At 38.2% G+C, this 22,297-nt stretch overlaps 2 protein-coding genes and 1 long non-coding RNA gene across 11 annotated transcripts; 2 read left to right on the forward strand and 1 right to left on the reverse strand.

The window, feature by feature from the left end:
• Positions 1-578: 578 nt before the first annotated feature.
• LOC108658631 (ras-like protein family member 10B) lies at positions 579-20,312 on the reverse strand. Of its 6 annotated transcripts, none has more exons than XM_089261992.1 (8): positions 20,174-20,312; positions 18,603-19,152; positions 8,820-9,420; positions 6,498-6,620; positions 4,171-4,284; positions 3,992-4,105; positions 3,791-3,858; positions 579-3,681 (listed from the first exon to the last, which is right to left on the reverse strand). In XM_089261992.1, the coding sequence occupies exons 4-8, from the start codon at positions 6,519-6,521 to the stop codon at positions 3,540-3,542; spliced, it is 462 nt and encodes a 153-aa protein (XP_089118118.1). In that variant the 5' UTR covers positions 6,522-6,620; positions 8,820-9,420; positions 18,603-19,152; positions 20,174-20,312; the 3' UTR covers positions 579-3,539. The 6 variants fall into 6 exon arrangements, with proteins under 6 accessions (XP_089118118.1, XP_089118207.1, XP_089118174.1 ...); XM_089262081.1 differs by having other exon boundaries at positions 20,168-20,307; XM_089262048.1 differs by having other exon boundaries at positions 20,125-20,252.
• Positions 12,039-14,768, forward strand: LOC108651808 (casein kinase I). 4 transcript variants are annotated; one of them, XM_089265333.1, is made up of 4 exons: positions 12,039-12,194; positions 12,250-13,748; positions 13,814-14,085; positions 14,593-14,768. In XM_089265333.1, exons 1-2 carry the CDS (start codon positions 12,186-12,188, stop codon positions 13,486-13,488), a joined length of 1,248 nt encoding a protein of 415 aa, XP_089121459.1. In that variant the 5' UTR covers positions 12,039-12,185; the 3' UTR covers positions 13,489-13,748; positions 13,814-14,085; positions 14,593-14,768. The 4 variants fall into 4 exon arrangements, with proteins under 4 accessions (XP_089121459.1, XP_089121458.1, XP_089121457.1 ...); XM_089265332.1 differs by having other exon boundaries at positions 12,250-13,733; positions 13,806-14,093; positions 14,595-14,768; XM_089265331.1 differs by having other exon boundaries at positions 12,250-13,733; positions 13,806-14,089; positions 14,595-14,768.
• Positions 20,313-20,695: 383 nt separating the features above from the next.
• LOC149092444 (uncharacterized) lies at positions 20,696-21,608 on the forward strand. Its single transcript, XR_016196177.1, has 2 exons — positions 20,696-20,941; positions 21,009-21,608. It is a non-coding gene; the product is annotated as an uncharacterized LOC149092444 (long non-coding RNA).
• Positions 21,609-22,297: the final 689 nt, after the last annotated feature.

Genomic DNA, 22,297 nt, shown 5'->3' on the forward strand with positions numbered 1-22,297 from the left:
CAAAAACGTTCTCTACATTGCTAACGGATTAGTCGTTATATATAGTTGCGTCTTAACGCACACAGATTGCAAAAACAATACATGCACATGGCGTAATATAAGCACATATATAAGTACTAGTACTATAATGATTATTATGTTGAGGCTTCATTTTCATTGCTTAATAGTTAGTTGCGGTGTGTTTTTTTTTTTTATTTTTGTCTTTGCTTTGTCTTTGTCTTTGCTTTGTTTGGGTGTATAGATCTTGTATTAAAAATGATTTCTTTTCTGCCCTCATTGTTGCTGTTGTTGTTGTAAATACAGGTGAACTCGTATATAAATAACTGCCTTAACTTTAGTTCCTAGCTCTTAACTATAACTTTATTATTTTTATTTTGAACGTACTAAACAAACACTAAGCGGCTGAAGCATATTGCATTTGATTCGTAAATGTTTGTAATTTAAGTTTCCATTTTAAATATAATATATTATAACTACAGGCAACGCGTTGCTTAAATATATAACTCAACCGCAAGTGTGTGTTTGCTTTATGTATATTAGTTATAATCGTTATGATAGTTTAGTTGCTTTAGTATTTGTTTTGCTTTCTTTTGGTTTTTTTTTTTTTATTAACTGTGACTTGGTTTTAGCATATTATATTTTATATTCAAAAAAATTAACAGCCATTTTGACGAATTCGTAATCGTTCGAAATAATGAGAGAAAACTCGAACCAAATACATGTATTATACATAGTTAAATATATATGTAAGTACAATACGTATATTTCATACAAATGCGTGGATGTTCAGGCTTCCTATGAGACATCTATATGAGAGCTTCAGCGTTGTAGATGTTGTTCAATTTGTGTTTCCATTTTGAGATCTATGCAATGAACACATTTCAACAAGTCAACGTGATTTGGCTGTACATTTCCATTATATCATTGTAGTTGTTAATGCATTCATGTTATTGTTATTGTTTATCTGTTTTATCTGTTTTCTGTTTGTTTTTCGATTAATGGTAGCCGTATGCCACTTTTATTTTCAACTATATCTTCCTTCTATAATTTAATCATATTATTGCCTATGAATTTTACCCTTTACTAAATTCATTTCATTCGAAATGCGAATTCACATTATCTATATTGATTTGCCCGCTCTGGTCAATTGAGCACTCAACTCGATTGGATTCGACTATGTTATATACCAGATTGGCAGTGTGCTCAATTGCCGTCGGCATGTGTGTATATATATTTATATAATAATGTGTAGACTGAGTAGACTTTGGTTATTAAAAAATGTACATACCATATGTCAATATATATTGCTGTAAACATTGATCAAATGTATGTAAGTACGTATCGTGTCGTGTTGTGTTGTGCTGTGTAGTGTAGTGTGTCCTTGCTTTATATATTAACTATATTGCAATTTACGAAAATTCTTGAAATCTCTATGTACAAAGTCAGACTTGATTGCTTATCTTTCGAGTTTTGTTGAGGTAAAGAAAGAGTTTGGTATAGAGACATAGTAGATTTGTTTTGTGAAAATAGTAAATGTCAGCAATTTTATTGTGGAAACTTAAGAGTTACCTACCTAGTTGACTAGTCAATATTCTCTGACTACGACAAATTATACATATACATATATGTACTATAGCTGTATATATATATATTCCCTTTTAAATAATAGCTTTTAAATATCTGAATTGGATCTTAACATTCGTAATATAAAACAAATGTTTCTTGTGCGCATTATAAAATTGCAACCTTAACAATAGTATTAATCGGTTATTAAGAAATAACTTTTGGGTCGCATTGGTTTTAAGGCTTAATGCTTAAATTATTTGATTTATTCATTCAATACTCAACTATGTTTATTCTCTGCTCTGCGTCACTTCGGGTAAGGTATTTAAATAACAGAGAAATTGTTTTAAGGCAACAATTATTGTTATTATATTTTCTCCTCTTACAATATTATCTAAAAATACGAAACGCCTTTCTCTAATTTTTTAAAAGAAAACAAGTTTTGTAAATGAATGACTTTTTTCTTTTTGGTTTTATGCCTTAATAATTGCTGCATTAAAACAATTTCTAAAACATGAGCAATTCTTAAAATCATTTAAGTATTTGTTTAATTATTTACTATTTAAGAGGGTTTTTACTTGACTTTAACATATCTATCGTCGTCCTGTGCCTAATAACTAATTCTTGAAATGATCACAACGTTAATGAATTTATATATGTATATATATATATAAGTATATATATATATACTATTTTTCTTATAGATAGCTACCGTATAAGTATACCATTTATACTGATGGGTTTTAGGTTTATCGCTGTTGTTTTTATTAACAATATTTGTAATTCTATACTCATAAAATGTATTGTAAATTATGGTGGGATTATTTACCTATTACGTACAAAAAAGAATATATATAATGTTTAACTCAAGCTATGTATTTATTGGCAGCTTTTTATATAATTTGGTTTTCTTTTCTGTTTTGCTTTTTTCTAACGACTGTATCGCTTGTAATTTTCTATTCTTGTAAATGTTGCGGTTATTCAATAAAAATTTACAATTGCGAGTGCGAATTCGAATGCACCAAAAGTTGCAAACGTTGCAGCTGAAAGCCGCAATAGACAACGATGCTCTGAATGCAGCTTGCCTCACGCTTGGCTTAAATAAAGTAGCGAGCATCATGTTCAAATTATGGCAAACAAAAGCTAACAGAGACAATGGCCAACAATGAAAATGTGGAGTGGGCAAGGCGGAGAAGTGTGTCGAGAACTAAATGCAATATGTATATCATATATATGAGAGTATATATGTACATATGTAAGTGTATGATAAAATATGCAGCAGCAAGCATCTGAAAGGGACTTTTGCTGTTAGTATGCTTAAGAGAATTCCAAATGACCCCTACGGCCCAGCTCAGCCGAAAGCAAGCAAGTGTGCTGCAGTGGGGACTGACCGACTGGGGGATACCCTGACCACCTCACTAATCTACTGTTACACCCGAAAGCCCAGGCACAGATATACACGCACCCACACATGAGCACGGGCATGCGAGCGTATATTCGGCTTATTATTTCTGATATTCGTGAATCTAGGGAATATATATTGCAGTCCAGTGTGTGCGAGTATATGTGTGAAAAAAGTCATTTAAATCTCGAGGGCTATGAAGGGAAGAATCCATATATCAAATATATATACATATGTATATATTTCGATTCTTCAGTCTGTGTATTCATTTCGAATTTTGTGCTTCTAAGTTTTATCATCTTTGAAAAGAACGTAAAAATATATATGCATGTCTATCGATATTAGATAACTGTACTACATAAAAAGAATATACTTCAAATTTCTCATATTCCTGATCGAGATCATCTATACGATATATAATCGCTCACGACGTTTTCCGCCTGTGGCATCCATTTCTAGAAAAAACTAATACCCCTTTGGCAAATTTGTATATGGTTCAGAGTACAGAAAACAAAACCTTTGGGTATCATGCGTTCGAGTAAGGTGTTTGCTTAAAAAACGTATGCAGCATTTGCTACAGTATTGTACAGCGTCCTTTATTCCTAGTTGATTGTGAGAATTCAGTGCCAACAAGAACGCCGACAGCTGCGCCATTGACGCCTCCGCTGCTACAGCCCATTAGCTCTCGAAAAACGTCTCCGATTTTGTAGTTGTATCTGTGGGGAATCGGGAAAAATATAATTTACATATTTCGCAATGGTCAATATTTGTATTCGCATTTGCATTTGCATTTGCAAGAGCTATGCTAAAGGCAGAGATACTCACTGTGCCGAGCACTCTACGTATCCACAACGCCAATGCTTGCGCACCAGCGTAGAAATGTCTTTAAGTTCCTAGAAAAAGAGATATTACAGATATTTATTACAAATATGTAATCATTATCACATAATTCATTTATGTATAGTATTTATTATTATATGTCAATAAGTATTGCATAAAATATTTATTCAAGAATTTTATAAATACCTGCGAGTTGGCCTGCGCCTCTGAGACATTGTCATATTTATTGCCCACCACAATTATGCTAAAATCACGATGACTGAAACTATCCAAGATTTGATCTCTTATGGAGCGGCAGTACTGCGAAATAGTTTCAGTTTAGTTTAAGTAAAACATGACGATATTTAAGGCTTTCTAAGATGTACCTGAAACGTTTCTAGATTACCCATGTCGTAGACTAAAACATAGGCGTGCACCGTTCGCAGCCCCAGCGGATGTCCATTATTCCATTCAGCAAAGTTGTCAGCTGGAAATCGCTTCTGGCAAGGTTCCCATGCCAATTTGTTAAGTGTTTGTTTTTAATCAGTGTCGTCGCAATATGTAGTCGCACATGAAACGTGTTTGCATTCACATACACACAAATACATGTGCACATTTCGAGAATATGCGTGAGTGTGTGTGTGCAATAAACAAAGAGAAAATAGCAATTTAATATGTAGAGCATTATATAACTGGGAAGTATAATAAAGAAGGATACGAATGGGTATGCAGAAGTGGAATGTATATAGACTTTCATTGATTTGCACCTTTGTAGATATTCCTTGAATTTCATTGCTGTTGGTTGTTGCTGAATTGCTTATATCTAATTTTAGAGTAGCAAAAACTTTCATAAACTTGAGATTCCATTTCTGTTTTGGCATGAGGTGTGAGTAACTAGCAAGTAAAGGCAGCAGCCTTTCGAAATATTATTGATTATTATGAAAACGAGATTAAAAATCAATTTACTGTGCAGTATTTTCGAATGAGAGCAAAGCCAAATAGAAATATTGGCCAAAGGCTTAGGCTAAGACCACGCGCCTTGGCGCCATTACGTTCCCCCCTTCTCCATCTTCCATTCCAAGCCCCTCCCCCATTCACCCCCATTTGTCTACTTGTGTCTGCTGGCAGACAGCCAGTCGACGTTGTCTTCGTGGGCGGAAAGTTTCTTAGATTTACGTTTTTGATTAAATTTCGTTTCATTTGCTTTGCGCATTTCCCACTCAACTTCTTTCAATTGTTTTTCTTGATTTTTGCTAATTAAGGATTGTATTGGCACGAACGAGGCAGCTTGCCAGCTGTCGAATTCTTATTGCCGATGTCCTTACGTTCCGCTGTCTATAGCTCCCATCCTTCCCTACTATTTGATTTTTTATTGCACTGCCTTACTACTTTGTTAATTGTTTTCAAAGTGCTTCAACTGCGAAACTCGCATCCATAATTTTCCAGACTTTTGTTTGCTTTACTTTCGCCAGTCATTTATCTAATTAAAATATTTGTGCAAACTATAAACATCCAGCTCTTTTGCACAGCTGGTTAAACTTGTAGTGTTCGGTAAATAGCCAGAAGCTGAGTGTGACGTGGCTATATATAAACTGCATAAAAAATGTTTTTTGGGCAACAAAGTGCTGTTAACACAATCGGAATGCATTAGAGTGGACTTTGAGTAATACTGGCCATCGTTGACAATGAAAAATGTCCCCACAATAAGCAGCAGAAGGTTGCTCACGTGACTTCCGAGCCCCCATCTAGGATGCCTAACAGGAAACTATTTCCTCGACACAATGGGCATAAAGAGCGGCAAACAAAAAGTATCTAAAAACAAACACTCAACAAAAGCACACGACTAGGTTTTGAGCTGCGAATATGGGATACCCTTACAGGTGTGTAAAATATACCAGGATTACATTATATGAGTTCCACTTGAATGCTAGCTATGTGCACTATGAGCTATACTATCTGACGTCTTTTACAAATATGATTGATATTAGAGGAGCATGTCCATCCTTTATGAAGAGTATCTACCCGAATTCACGCCAAATTTGACATGAATAAATTGAAAGCCATTGAAACTTGGCCACCTCGACGGCCTGGAGAGATTCTTTCCCATAAGCATAGTTGTTGTTGTTGTCATTGGGACAAAAGAGAATGGCCAATTGTATAGCAACTGGCTAACAAAGCGGACTTTGTTGAGCTTTTGCCAGTTTATAATTCGTATTTTTATAAATTCACCTTAGGGTGGTTTGTGAGAGGTCATATATCTATAATATTTATATCTTATGTTGCTAATAATAATTACAAAAGTAGTATGCATTACAATCGAAACTGTGTTTTTCATTTTCATTACAAAAATTATCATTTCATTAAATTAAATATTCATTTATTAACAGAAAGACCACTGTAGAGGCCCACTGTGCCGTACTGCACCTGAACAGGAGGCTCTCAGAGTCTCCTCACTGGTGACACAATTTCACCTGAAGCGGTGGAAAGTTCGTGAGGTCTTTTAGTGCTTTGATACTCATTGACATAGTGACAAGGATATATATGTTTTGTGTATTGAGTAATGGCAATATGGAGGTGCTATTGAGGGCACAGACAGACGGCTCAGCTATTTGTTCTACATGGTTTTGTGTGTGTGTGTATGGAGTCGGAGGTGCTCAAGTCTGCCTCTCGCATGTGCGATGTATATTTGCAGACTGCTCTCAGTTTCACTCACCTGGGGAGGAACGTCCAGTACCATCAGCTCGCGTATGCAGGTGTCGCAGACCAAACAGTTTTTGTAAATTTTGCGCTGAGTTGTCGTTTGATGAGCCTTGGGGAAGTCATGGTAAAAAAATTGCTGTGAAGGAAGCAGAAACATTTTTAGACTATAAATAGATTCTACTACTAATTGGAGTCGTTCGAATAATGAGATCTCTTGTGCCATGGTTAAGCCATATTGGGCATTGAAAGGAAATGAAAGAGTAAATTACCTAAATACATCAAGTTTCATGCTGGAAGCATTGGGTAAATGTTATTGCGCGTGCCGTGGAGCGGCGTGCATATTAAATCGCGCGAAGTAGCCCCATGGTCATAAACGTAAAGTTTGATTCAATTACCAGGTCAATAAAAATAAAACTCAAGGATATGCGGTGGAACATAAAAGCGACGGGCCGAGCTCTGCTCGCCTCTGTTCTGCTGCACTCGACGCAGCTCCACCTACTCCCCTGCCCTGTATTTATGTTAGTGCGCTAATAGAGTATAAAATGCGCATAATATAGTACATTTAAATTGCCATTCGGCTTGGCCTGCAGCAAAGGAATCAGCGCATGCCAAGGCGAGCTTGCATTTGCTTTACTCCTTTCATTTCAATCAGTTGACACAGCTGAAACAGCTGGTTAAAGATTCCCTTGCTACCTTAATAAAATATTCTCTGACTCTGAATTGCTTAAGCTCACGCATTTTAATGGCATTTCAAAGCGTGACGAGTGACACTGACCGCAATTAATAGCTAGGCAGCAGCTGGCAGCATCAAGACATTTCCAGATGATACGTCCACAAAGGCAAGCACTCGGATAACGGCTGTCCAAGGCATTTAAGGCTAACAGCTACATTAATATTGAATAGAACTCGCTCGTGTCAGCTATTTGAATCGAAGTAAAGCACATAATGTGCAGCAAGAAGCAAAACTGAGGTAGCTCAAGTACCGCTGTCCTGCAGCCTTGAAAATTTCACTAAGAGATTTATCTAAATGGATTAGTATGATTCTGATCAAGATGCATTTATTTAATATACCGAACTTGAGGAAAACTATATTTATTATAATTTAATGCTCAGATATACTCAGATATATACTTCTTATAATATATAAAGGATATATTTACTAATTTTAAATAAAATATAAAATTAAATGTAAAATTTATAAACCGTACCCAACCTTGTTTGCGTGAGGAAAAAAAGAAGACTTTTTTTTGTTTTTCTTTGCATAATTGTGAGTATTTCGAGAAATGGAAACCCATCCTAATATAAATTCTATGGTTTGACTATGTCTATTTACTTGGAAAGCTGTAATTTAAACGGTGATATTTAGCGGGATATTTACGCGATAGTTGATCGATTTTGAGCAATAGATAGTCGATCGATTTTTCTAGAAACTTCGACGTATGTTACTTTTAATCTAAATTAAAAATTGTAATAGGTGCTTAAATACATTTGTATGTATAATATACTTTTCCCGATAAGATACGTCTAAGAGAAGGATTTCGACTATGTTTTAACTGACTGGCGTGCTTTTATTTGAAAAACTTGTGTTATTAGATTGAAAATTTAATTTTCAGTACAGCTTTTGGAGTAACAGCTTTTCCTTTTCTATGCCAGGCATGCTAGTAATAAATTGAACATAATTTCAACTTTATGCGGCATTTGCTGAAGCGTATAAATACCAAATTAGCAAATAAATATATTTATATATGTGCGTAAACATACATATATACTGATGCAATGCGAATTTATGGTGAACAGGTAAACAATAAATCACGGGCTCCGCCGGTGGCCGGCAATGCTTCTCCCTTGTCTAATTAGAACTTTTAAGCCACGAAATTCTGAAATGCAGCGATGTGACGCATCGGCGAAGCGGAAATCGAATTAGCGGTTCTTCCACATTCAAATGCATTTGAATGCCATTACATGAGAGAAACACACAGAAAGAGAGAGAGAGAGAGAGAGAGAGAGAGAGAGAGAGAGAGAGGGAGGGGGGAGGAAGCTGGCTGCGAGCTAGATGAGGAGGGTTTTATTAAATGTTTAGTCCCCCCATAAACAACATAGTTTTAATGGAAGCGAACACAACGCGTAGTTCAAGCCTGGAAAAGGTTACATAAAATGCAAAATATATTGGATGTTAGGGTGTTTTCTAATTAAGCTTGCGGCTGTAGTTAAAATTTGGCCCGCTTTATAATAGAAAATATACTATGTGTACATACATATAAAGTGTATTTAATGTATATATGTATATATATATATATATTTATCGTTATATTTATATTACGTATTATCAGTTTACCTGTAATATGCTTGTTTTGCCGACGCCAGAAGCCCCCAAAAATGCTGCTTTAAGGGGGCCCTGCAGCCATGGGGGCTCTGCACCACCCTCCAGAGTGATACGCTATGCCGAAATGCACTTGTTTTGTATATGTATCTCCATTTCGATTGAGATTTTTGTGGTTTTTGCTGGAGTTGTTGCTGCTGTTGTTGTTGTTGTTGTTGCTGCTGTTTTCCTTTGCTGCGATTTAGGTGTTGTTCCTTTAATGGCTGCTCCTGTTGCTTTATTATTGAATCCTGCTGCTGCTGCTGCTGCTGTTGTTGCTTTTGCTGTTGTTGTTCTCGCACTATCACCGACATAATCAACGCTTCTTGTACTACCGATCAATAGCTTCTTAGAATTTGTTGGTGATATTGTACTACTCCACATTATATTGCTATTGTAATTGCGAATATTGTCGTTATTTCGCTTGAACGACGCCAGCTTGATTTCTTTCTTTGTTACTAATATACTGGTTAATTAAATATATTTTAATTAATTATCGATTTAGTCCAACCGTGGGCCGCTGGACAAAAAGGCATTGCTTCAATATGTATCACCTCCCTGTGATTCCAAATACATTCTGAAATCAAAGTAAATAAATACAGGTAAATAAAATTGAAATATTAAAGTCACTTTCACATATGTATTTAAATTAATTGAATTTATCGGACGTAAAAGCTACCAGCCAGATGACGTGTACCTTGGTTTAATACATTAAATCCACAACAAATTTCACACCTTAGCCAATCGATATTTAGCTCGCAAAGGCATTTATCCTTTAAATGACTATTCAAGTTCAGACGGATTCAAGCACATTCCCGTGCTCCATTCCGTTCTCCATTTTAATTAACAGATAAACAGGCAGCTCTGCCAGTCATGATATCATGCTTAATTGCTCAGGTCCCCGCCCTATTACGAGCTTCTTTTACCTTCTCTGTACCTGTTCTTTCTCCTTGTTGTTGGTTTCAGTTGAATGTATCTTATTAATATTTTCTAATTATTTTATTTGAAACCACTGCACATCCGTTCTATTCTCAGTGAAATAGTACTCTTAATAGTTATATGTATTCGCCAGAAGAAATTATTATCGTTTTTTTCTCGATTTCCACTATTATAATAGACTTTATTTAAACCACTACACTTTTAAGAATAGTAGAGAACTTTTCTAAATCAACTTTTCAAGAGTGAGAGAGCAAGAGCGAGAGAGAGAGAAAGAAAGATGGGGAGAGAGAAAGATATCAGCTATTTTTGTATTCTTACTGACACAACGAAGTCACTAACAATTTGTACAAAACTTTTTAGATAGTTTTGAGTTGCAAGCATGAACTAAACTTTTTATCGTCTTTTGAGTCAGCGGGAGAGCTATTCCAATAATCATTATAATTCGCCATTGCCTTAAAGTCGTTCGTATGTTGTTTAGGCATTTTGCTCGAAGTAGAAAACGTTTGATAAACGTTGAAGTTGTCAGCATAAAAACAAAACATCTCATGAGAGTCACTTGGAAAATGTTATCCAGCCGCTTTGCCAGGCTGTTTGTACATATATTCATGGAGTGAAATTATTATTTTTTGTTCAAGGACTTAAGCCCACGCTCATATCACAAACTCAACGATGCTTGAGCTAATGTCAACAAATAAGAAGTCCCAACTGTTTTTTTTTTTTTTTTTGTGTACCAGCGGAGCAACGGCCACCCATCTACAGCAGGAGTCCTGGACAAGCGAGCGGTTTGAAATTAGTTTATGCAAAATTCAATCATTTAAATTCAGGCCAGCTGACTCGCTTCCCACACAGTGTGGTGCACGAGCTTATATGTGCACCCGTTCGATTCGCACTGCTTCTGGTGTCTTTTGAATTTGGTACTTGCTTGAGCTGCCAGCAAGGGTCGGGAGTGCTAGACTGTCAGACATCCTGGGCTATCCCTCTTTCATGTGAAAGTCGTTCGAGTTCGCGGGTCGAATTAAAAATCAGGACTGCCTAATAACTACTCTTTCTGTCTCTTCTATTGATATTTTAACACTAGCCTATATTTATACGCTGTATTTTATAATACCTAGGCTGCCTCACACAACGAATTAGACAGTGAAGTAGGCCGACTTAAAGCAACCGCGACATTTACTTTTTAGCTTCACATAGTCACAGGAGTGATATCACATTGAGCATACCTTTTACCCTACGTTTAGCGATATTGAGTTTAAGTGGCTGCTTTAGAATTTTAATATCTAAGCCCTCGTCGGGCGCCACAACAAGTGTGCCATTGGGTAGGACTCCGAGTTGGAGCAGGCGCGAAGGCAAACCTACTGAAAGTGTCGAAATTGCCGAAACGCGTCGAAATTATGCTGATGTGGTACGTGACCGGATGGCGTTCCACAAATTGAATACGTATTTTAAAGATGGCTCCTATCGAAATTAGGTAGACCAAATGTGCGGCCTTTGGTCTTGGGCGCGTCTTTAAGAATTGCCTCAGAGAGCTGTTCACAGCAGACAGGAAAAGGGAAGATGAAAGTATTGAACTCTCATTAGTATTTATGGTATTTCTATTTTATAAATGCAGTTTACTCATATAATTATTGCTCTAGAAGCTATAAATAAATGCCATCTAGCTAAATGGCTTATGAGTCAACTCAGCCATGTTTGGCATGTGTGTGTCGGAGTAGGAGCTGCTGCTCATGTCGTTGGTGTTTTTCAATTTCCACTGTGATCCATAAATCAGCCCGCAGATTACATCCGGGACTCACACGCGCAGCAGCATGGCCAGGCTGGGCTTGCTAGCCTAATTGCTCTCCACGAATCAGAGCCGTAAATTGCGTATTAAAATTGTCAAAGTCAGTAGTTTATTTTTAATTTATTGTATTACACGACGGCAGTTTTATGTAGCGTGACTTTCTGCTTAATATAATAACGGAACAATGCTATTGGGCATTAGCTATGCACATTCGCGAAGCGAAATGGGTATATTGGTTTTGTGTAATGTCCGTCTTGCTGTCTTTATTACAGTCTGTGTTAAAAAGACTTCAGATTTTGAATATATTTATTTAAGTTTGAGTTGAGAATATATTAGAATAAGTATAACTTATTTATGTATTGATGAGAATTTTATGATATCACAAAATGGAAACGATTTAGCTTGTTTTGGCTAAGTATTATGGATAAGTATTAACAAATGATAATCGGATAGTAGGTCATAGTAGCACAGTTATCCTTGACTTTATGGTTATAAGATAGCAAATATGATTTGTTTGTAGTACTGACATAAAATATTCCCACACTAGTCAAGCTAGACATGCCTAGAGACACTAATACTACATTCCTTTAACATCCAACGAGCAGCTAGCCGGGCACGAGAGGATGACACAGGTATGATACTGAATGAAAGTCATTGTTGACCAATTGTCAGAGTCAGGTGTTACAGCCGCAAGCAAAACCACCCAAGTCGGGATCCTCGAAGCGTAGTGCTCTACGGGACATTATTGTCGGGGGCAAGTATCGGTTATTGAGTCCAATTGGCAGCGGGTCCTTCGGAGAGCTATATCGTGCCTCGGGCCTCCACTGCGGCGAAGAGGTGGCTGTCAAGCTGGAGAGCAGCTCGGTCAAGTATCCACAGCTGCCGCGCGAGGCCAAGATATACAACATACTTAGGGGCGGTGTTGGCTTCCCGCATATTCGCTACTTCGGCACCGAGGGCATCTACAATGTGCTGGTGCTAGATCTTCTGGGCCCCACCTTGGAGGATCTGCTCAATTTCTGTGCGCGAAACTTCAGTCTGAAGACGACGCTAATGCTGGCGGATCAGATTCTGGCCCGCGTGGAGTATCTGCACATGAATTGTCTGCTGCATCGCGACATCAAGCCTGAGAACTTTCTCATGGGCCTGGGCAGTCAGCGCACTCGCGTGTTCATGATTGACTTTGGCCTGGCCAAGAGATATTATCGCCCAAGCACCCGCACCCACATCAGCTACTATGAGCGCAACGAGCTCATTGGCACCGCTCGGTACGCCTCTGTGCACGCCCACTATGCGGAGCAGGGCCGGCGCGACGACTTGGAGTCCGTTGGCTATCTGTTGCTCTACTTCATGCGCGGTCGCCTGCCCTGGCAGGGCATTAATGCTGCCACGCGAGTCCAGAAGTACGAGAAAATCGCCGAGAGCAAGTCCACGCTGCCCCTGAATATACTCTGTGCCGGCGTGCCCACCGAGTTTTACATGTACATGAAGTACTGTCGCAGCTTGCACTTCACCGAGCAGCCGGACTACGTGTATTTGCGGCAGCTGTTTAAGGTCTTATTCCGAAACCACTATTTGATCTATGACTATCTCTACGATTGGGTCAACATTAATGTGGAGATGGGCCGTAATAAGCGAATGTTGGCACAGATTGAACATGGCAAGGATCGAAATCAAGATCAGCAGCAGCAGCAGAAGCAGCAGAAGCAGCAGCAGCAGCAGCAGGAGCAGGAGCAGGAGGAGGAGGAGGAGGAGGAGGAGGAGGATGATGTGGACGAAGAAGATGATGAGGAGGAAGACGACGACGATGACGATGACGATGACGATGACGACGACGACGACGACGACGACGACGACGACGAGGATGAGGTGGAACAGGCGGCAATCAAAAAAAGATACTATCGCAAAAAACGACCAACAAAATAATAATCAGACCACGTTGGGGAACGATGCGTTATCCGTTATATCTTAACTTAATATTGGCATGCATTCTATCATTTTTTCGTGTTATGCGACAAAGAAGGCCTAGGTGTAGGTGTGCGAAGGCATGTCCCCCATACTCCATTATAAAATCATTCCCAGCATTGGCACAGCCCACTAGAGGCAGTCTCTGGTAGCTGTTTTGTTGTTGCTGCATATAAAGAGGCTCGCCAGATGCGGTTTTAATACAAGTTCACATATATATGGTCCATATATTTCTGTAGGTTATTAAAGAGGTTAATCAAACTACTTTTGCTTGACAGGGTCAAAGGGGCTAGGCCAACGTGTGGGCTTGCATGGCAGATGGGAAACAACTGTAATTGGCAGAGCATGTTAATAAAAGGGTTAATTAGAAGAGGCACGAGCCCAGCTGTGGACGTTGACATGAGTGTCTGGAGAAAGGAGGTCAGTGAAGGCAAGACAGGGAGGACTACACAAGCCAAGGCAAAGCAAGGCAAGGCAAGGCAAAGCAAAGCAAAGTGTGCTTATTCGCGCTATAATAATGCGGAATGGAGCTCACTCTCTGCACACAGATCTACATATGTATGTACGTATACGTACGTATACATACAGAAAGACACACGCAGACAAACACTTTTACACAAATGGCAACTTAACTATTTTCTGGCCCAAAGCGATGCTGCTAAGCTCTTCTCGCGTGGGTGGCTGAATGAGAGTAAATCTAAAAATAACTTCCTGGCAACACGTACTGCCACCCACGCTCCATGCCCCTAGTGCCCACGCGTCGCTTCTATGTCTTTGTGTTTGCGGCTGGCTGAGCAGGGAGCTTGGGACTTACCCGAAACCAAATCCCTCAAATGCCACATATCAAATCCGTAAAATTACCGCGTTCTGATGCTTGCCTAATGGCACCCGTTGCACACACACACACACACATGCACACACACCCACTACTAGAGCGCGATGAAGCATAATAATATTCGGTTTCCATTTAATTTTGGCTATCGATAAAGCTACGCCACGAAGACTACAAATTTTTATTTTATTTATAAGCCAAGCAAACGACAATACTCAATCCATATTGCACAGAGCTATCGCCAGCCAATAAACCGATTCCAAGTGATCCATATACTGAGGCCTTCATAAACTGTTACGATTTGCAAGTCAATAGGAGGCAGCTGGGACAACGTGCACAGACAACCATCAGATCATTTTCCATCATTATGTACAGCTGAATAAATGGTTTATTAATATTATTAGCATTATCCAGCCGATTTGGCTCGAGTGCCTGACTTTCGGGGCCCAATGTGATTTTGATGAGATCCATTCCCGCGTGACCCTGCCTCTCTTCATCTTCATGGTGGAATCGCATATAAATTTCTTTCTGAGTAGCTTTCCCGTTTTCATTGCCTACTTTTCTGGGCAGAAACTAGCAGCTTGAAGTGGATAACAACATCCAGAGCTGAGATGTATTCCCTTTAAGCGAGAGTCAATGAGCAGCACATGTGGCATATGATTAATGTGTGGCAAGCGAGCATAGAGCTTCTACTTTATGCTAATTCGTCGTTTGCTAATACAGATTGTGGCTAGAGAATGTGGAATGTTTGTGAACTCATATGGAATGTTGAACCTGAGGTGTGTCTACCAGCTGCCAGCTGCCTATCGAGCCCATGCACATCAGAGTTAAGCGTCAGCAGAAATTTAATAAGGCAAGTTAGAAATCTCCAGTCGGGGTCTATTGACTAGAAGATAGAAAACTACAAGGAATCTGATTGACTAGCCGAAAATTCCCTATAGCATTCCCATAAACCGTCACAATCTTTATCATGACATAATCATGTTAATTTAAACACTTTTCAATCGCGATTTGGATTGTAATAATCCTTCAAAGACAAGAGATACTTATGTTAATAATATATATTTGCACATTTAGAAAGAAAATTCATACGTTTTTCGTTGCTTTTTCTGTGCCTTTGGCAGGGTTTAAGAACTTGCGTTTTAAGACCTTCCGTGTGCATAATATACATATACAGTAGAATCCGGCTGTAGTTTGAGTCAATATACGAAACTCAGTTGCACTTTCAGGCTAAAATAACTGAGGATTGATATGGAAGTGAAAACAGAAAAACTATCGATTTTTTGCAAAACGTTCGACCGGGTGTGTTGTACCTTCCATTAAAATTTCATAAGGACGTACGTAATATCGGATGGACTGGCAGACGGAAGCGATTTCCAATGTAAATCATAAATCCGTATACCGTATGGGCTCCATCAAGCCGCCTTTTGCATGTTACATAAAACATAATAAAGCCGCTTAGCTCAGTTAGTTCCCATTTTCAATGGGTTCCGGATGTGAAAGGGACGAGTCTCTGCGGAAAAAGGCTAAATGGGCAGCACTTGGGCATGCAGAGGCCCAAACGTGCAGCAGTGATTCAGTTGCAGGCGTTATGCCATTTATTTGATTAGTTTGTCCCAAGTGGGGTGCTCATGTCGCAATGCCTCTCCCATGCCCAATCCCATTCCCAATCCTATTGACATTGCAATGCCATTGGCAATGCGAGTGTGATTTTGTGTCGCTAATGCATTTTAATTTGTGTTGGAAATGGCGTCTGATTGCTGAAATGCTCTTCTAGAGCACATATTACGTAATTGACTTGGCAGCTTTGTGGCTAGCTATCGGTCTCTTTGGTAACTAACGCTTCAGGTGGGCAAATCAGCTAACTGCAAGCCACTGGAAGGGCGTTTGATGAAATTATAATTAAGCTCTGCTTTGGCTTACATTTTTAATTAATGCGTTTTGTTCTCTAGAAATTTGTGCTCACTGAGTAAACGTTTGCTAAACTGAAAATTAAATCAGCTCACCTTTTGCCTTGCGAGCTAATTACTTAACATTCTGCCAATTAAGCTAGCTTTTGTTGTGTGTTTTTCGGGCGTGTGCTCGACTCGATTGCAAATTAGGCAAATATTGCCAATAATCAATCTTGTTGACAAGACTTGTTGATAAACACATTTGGGGAGTTAAACTATTCAGAGGGAAAGTTTATATACAATGGTTTGGCTTGACTTTCTAATTGAACGTTTGAGCAGAGGCAAACATCAAATATTGATTTTATTCTGTGTACATATCGAAGCTATTAAAATAGCTTAAAGGATGTCAAGCTTCCAGTATTTTCCAATATTTATATTTGCACGACAAAGCTAAAACAGAAAATCCGCCAGACTAGATATTTGTACTTAGAAATAATATATATACTTGAACTTAAAATGAAGAAAGTAAGAACGCTGCTACTATTCATTCCATTAACTGATTTGCCACGACCCACATGAGCGTATATACATACATACATATATGAGATTATTGATTTTGGACTGTCAAACCAAATTTCATACTTCTATAAGACTTCAATGCATTTTCCGCTTTGCTACTCCCCTAGAAGGTGGGAAAAGCTTCAAAGTTTAAGGCATTATTTGATATGCATTCATTTGGATGAACGGACAGCAAGAACGACATTGCACAAAACCAATATGCCCATTTAACTTTCGTGAATGAGTATAAGAATTTAAATGATATATGATAATTATATTATATTAAATAAAAACATGTTTAAGTATCCACATAAACTTCCCAGACTTAGACTATTGATTACTCAGTTCGTCGGGTGGAATTTAGCCCATCTCTTGATATATTGTTATTTGATTAAAATTACTTTGCTCGCCTTTTACAATCCATTTCTGTTATATTTGTTTTTAATGCCCATGTATAAGTGATGAAAGAGCTTCTTTGAGCTGTCAACCCTTTTTAATAGGCCTAAAATTTGCTTTTAAAATTAGCCCAGCAATCAAATGAGCTACCATCAAATGATATCAACCAATTGGCAGGGGACGGGATTGTCATTCCATTCCCATTGTCATTGTCGTATTAATTGTTTTGATTGTCGCCAGTGAAAAATCCTTTGACTTTTGCTGTGTGTCGACATGCCAATACGAATTCCTTATGCAGGATTTCGAAAAGTTAAGCCGAAGGTCGAAATGAACTTTTCTTGTCAGTTGTGGTGAGTTTGTATACTGCATTAATAATGTATTTGGAGCTCGCATGAATGTGATGGTCAGCAAAATTCTCTATTCCTGCCTCTTTTACTCATTGCCTTTGTCTTTCTTGTTGTCGTTGCGTTGTCGTTGTCGCTGTCGTTGTCTCTGTCATGGATTTCCTTTCATTGCCTCGTAGCCATTGACGTGTCCCAAATTAAATGTGTGTCTTAGCCGGCAATTAAATTGCCTTGGTGATTAGTCGCAGGGTCTCAACTACTATAAGGCGATTCCTTCACCACTTTATGCCAGCCACAGATCAATAATTTCCAAGTAAAAATGTTTTAAAATTTAATAATTTATAAGGTATAGATATATATACTGTACATAATTGAGTACATCTGAATACACTTCATTTTTTTTGAAAAGAGAAACGAGTTTAAAATTAGCCTATGTGGACTGACTATGATTGAAATAGTGTGAATTTATGAATGAATTTATATAAATAAATTTATATAGAAAATAAAATTCTCTTGCATGTTGGAGCTGGTCTCAGGAATCATATATGTAGTTCTGATATGCTTAAGATTATTCCCAAATATAAATTACCAACAATAATTTTGCTACACTTTTTAAAAGGGTTTAAATCGGAATTCAAATCTAAAGCAGGAAGTGTTTACATACCTAAAAGTACAAAACGATATCTTTAAATATATGATATTATAATGAGTATAAAAACCAACTTCTTCCTTTTTAAAAAGGGAAAGAGAGCTACAAGTTATATTAGGTAGGGAGAGGTGTTCAGAAGATTGAGGGTATAGAAAATTTATCGGACGATACATAAGGTTAAAGGAAGGGATTTTAAAAACAATTTGATTTATTTATTATATTTATTATTTAAAGGCGGCTAAAAAGAAGAATTTGTAAAATTTACTCTAATTTATAGTCACTAAACTCTCCTATCCCCTAACTAAACGCTCTAATTTTAATTATTATTAATGCAGAAGAAAAATACTTATGCGAGTTATATAGATAGATAGTTAAAGAGGAAGAGAAAGGGAATGTATAATAACCTTTATTTATATTTTAGTGCAGCTTGCACTTTTAGCTCCGCGAAGCTGCAGTTTCTATTATTGTTGTTGCTGTTGTAGTTGTTGTTGCTGTTGCTGTTGCTGTTGTTGCTGTGAGTGTTGTTTTTGCTTTGCACAGGGATTGCCACACAAGAGATAATCCATCATCATTATGCATTTGATTGTTATTGTGTTTGCTGTTGTTGTTGTCTTTTATTTAACGTTTCGCATTGTTGTCGGCGTTGCTTGGCCGTGGCAGCTTCAGTTGGCACTCGTCTAATGCTGGCAGCAGCACAATATATACATATATTCTATCTTTTTATTGCTTCTTTTTTCGATATTGTTTAAACAGGAGGGGAATGCGGGAATACAACTGCCGCCATCGGATGGCTGAAGGGTCAAAGCTTAAGGGTCTCGTTTAGTTGTTGTTATTGTTACTGTCACGTGGCTGTCTCTTCGGGGCGACCTTATTCTCTGTCTATAGCATGATTCAATTCGTCGCAATTAACAAAGGACTACAACAAGCACGTGCGTCGTCTATGCAGCCATTTCGCTGTGCCATGGAAAAATTATACAAAACATACATTTGATTTCAATTTGAGTTTCTCTTTGACTCACTCTTAAATTTTCGCAAAAATTAGCATAGTTAAGCGAGAGAGAAGATGAGCTGCCTAGCTCAGCTTTTATATTCAATCACTGATTAAAACATCATACAGACGATAATTAACTAGAGCAATCACTTATACTTGTCGTGAGTTAAATTATGAATCTCGATGACAACCTCTGCTAATCAAGTTGGCCAATACAGATAATTCATAATATATTTAATATAGTCTGCAAATGCCTTTCTCAGAAACGGAGAGCTTGAAGCCATTCACTCAACTTGGATTATAGGCATCAAGCTAAGAGATTTGCTGCTGGAGCTATTATTGTTGTTCGTACAACATTTCATTGCCATGGGTATGGGCATGGGCATGGGCATGGGCATGGACTCGTTATATGTTCGGTCAGAGGCGAAATCATCGGGGCATATGCGCGCCAATAAGCGGTATCGATGCTGAAGATGTTGTCTCTGTTGCTGCTGAGATAATGATGATACCTTATGTAACTAACGCTGCATAAATCCGTGCACAAACACCTATATCAACTCCCCCCACACGCCCACATACCCAGACTCACACTCACACACACACACACACACACACACTGACACTGAAATTCATACCCACACAGACACACGGATACAAAGACTTATACTAACTTTTCTTGCTTAACTTTTTTAATGCTAGTTCCCATGGCTTTGATGCTTTTGCTTTAGTCCGACGCTTTAGGAATATATATCTCTATATCTCTATTCATTTACAATTTTAAAAAACTCTCATATATCGATAGGAATTCTTTTGCTTGCTTGCATAACTATTAAAATGCTAACTGTTTATTTTCGTCGCAGCTCCAGGCAGCGGGAAGAACAGATTGGGACACTTTGCCACTTCACACTTGGTCTGATTTTGTTGGCAACGCACACATGGATACTTGCACGGACATGGATACAACTCACACACACGAACACGTACACGTTTTGCGAGTTTGGTTTCCGAGGCTAACAAGGCTGCGGCTGTGGAAGCTGCTGTCGCGTCGGTGGACCATTTTTGACTGGCTTCGAATCGAAGTTATTTCAAATAAAGAGATCTTATAACAGTTATTGTTATTGCTGTTGTTGCTGCTGCTGCTCTTGTTCCAGCATCTGTGTCTGAGAGAGAGTGAGAGAGAGACAGAGAGCTGGCTAAAGAGAGCTCCCAGTCGAGAGCGTAGCGTGACCCTTGTTGCATATGCTGTGCGTTTTTTTATAGCTTCTGCAGTACGCACGTGGGGAATATTAGCGACAACGGAAGTTGCCAGATAGCTAAGAAATGCATAGATAAGACTGTTACTACGATAGGAGATTGACAGAAAGTTCTAAGGAATTTTAGATTAAATTAATGGGTAAAAAAAAAACAAACAAACAAACTGGACATTGAGCTAGAGTAAAGAATAAAGCTAGAGTTATCTGTAGTCCATTCATAAATATAGTGTTTGCATATATAAAATTGATATATTTATTTTAATTCACTCATATAGTTATAAACTAATTGTGGTACTGCGTTTGCGCTAGACTTATATAATCTGAAACCATCTGGCACCATGCGAATCTCGTCCGTCTCCCTCAGTGCACAGCTCTTATACTGTATCTCCTCTTTTGATATGCTCATCTCTGGCTCTTTCTCTTACTCTTTCTCTTTGGCGTGTCTCTTCAGCCGACATGCGCACTGGGTAGCTGAATAACTTCTTTGAATCCCAAACTGGTAACAACAACAATAATAATAACTATCTTCTACAATGGCCATAATCTACTTATTTAGACAACCGTAGAACCAAATCGTGTTTAGTTTGCGCGCTGTCAACCTTGCGGTAGGCAGGGCAAGGCAGCCACCCACCCATCCAACCACCCATCCGTCCACACAGACACAGACACACAGACACAAATAAAGTACATATGCATGTTGTATAAGGAGTAACAGAGTAGTGAGAGCTTCTTCTTCTTATATATATTTTTTTTGAGAATATGCCCAAAGGTTTGGTAAAAGCATTGACCTGATTACACGCCCACACTAGCACACACACAAGCTCACAGAAACGCTCACACAAACGCCAAGATTTATGCTGAGCAGTGAATACGATACCAAAGAAGCGCCAACAACAACAACAACAACAACAACAATAACAAATAGCATATAAATCTAATGTTAAACTTTTGCCACTGTCTCGGCATGGAGCCATGAAGGTGCTTCCTCCCCCCACTTCCTGTCTGACTGTCAGCGACAACAAAGCGGCAGACACAAGTGACAGACAGAAGCAGGCAGACGCACGTACTCCGCCGCCCTGTTAGAATTTATGATCTCTTATTCTTTGGATATTTTATTTTTAGATATCTTTCGCACTTCTGCGAAATAAATAATATAATAAATTGTACGCTTTTTATGCATTTTTTTGTAATTTCTCTGCTTTCCTATTCATATTTTTGGATGACAATGTCAACATTTCCTTGGCGTCGCTGACAGCATCACTGACTCTGCCAACAGCAAAACAGGATATATGAAAGAATGAATAAAGTGGGCAAGGGGATTTAAATAAAAAGCTGCAAATTTGACATTTTCTTTTCTATTATTTAAATAATAAAAAAGTAATTTTCTTTCAGGGCTTGAAGGATTCGCTGCTCGCTTCAGTTCTCATGCCGAACTGCTTTTTGTTTGATAGTAGCGGTTCATATAATTGTAGGCGAGCAGTGGGTCACAATAATATAGCCATGTTTGACATTTCAATCAGTCTAGTAAATGTGAGAATTGGTTTATAGATTTGAAAATTAAAAACGTTGATATCGGCTGTAGAATATTCATTTATGGCGCAAAGCAACGATATTGATTCTGATTCCATGGCTTCTGAGATACCGGAAAATACACTTTTTTATTCGCTTGTGGGCTTTTAATGGGCGGATTGGAAAAATGTTTGTATGCATATATAAAATACATGAATTTATTATATGGATTAACAAGAAAACTAACAAAATATCAGGTGATAATCGCATTTCCGATTCTTTAAATGAAAGGGAGAAAGAGTAAGAGGGTGTGGGAGAGAGAGTGATAAGGAGGCTTTCTTTATTT

The sequence above is a fragment of the Drosophila navojoa genome, chromosome 2 (genome assembly GCF_054131105.1).
Source record: "Drosophila navojoa isolate 15081-1374.11 chromosome 2, UAZ_NAV_1.0, whole genome shotgun sequence".
Taxonomy (NCBI): Eukaryota; Metazoa; Arthropoda; class Insecta; order Diptera; family Drosophilidae; genus Drosophila; species Drosophila navojoa.

Excerpts from the sequence above, each read along its gene's own strand:
- LOC108658631 (XM_089261992.1), bottom strand. The coding sequence starts at position 6,521 with ATGGTACTGGACGTTCCTCCCCAG. Across the intron at positions 4,285-6,497 it reads TACTGGACGTTCCTCCCCAG|AAGCGATTTCCAGCTGACAA; the intron begins GTGAGTGAAACT and ends GAACCTTGCCAG. Across the intron at positions 3,859-3,991 it reads AGGCGCAGGCCAACTCGCAG|GAACTTAAAGACATTTCTAC; the intron begins GTATTTATAAAA and ends CTCTTTTTCTAG.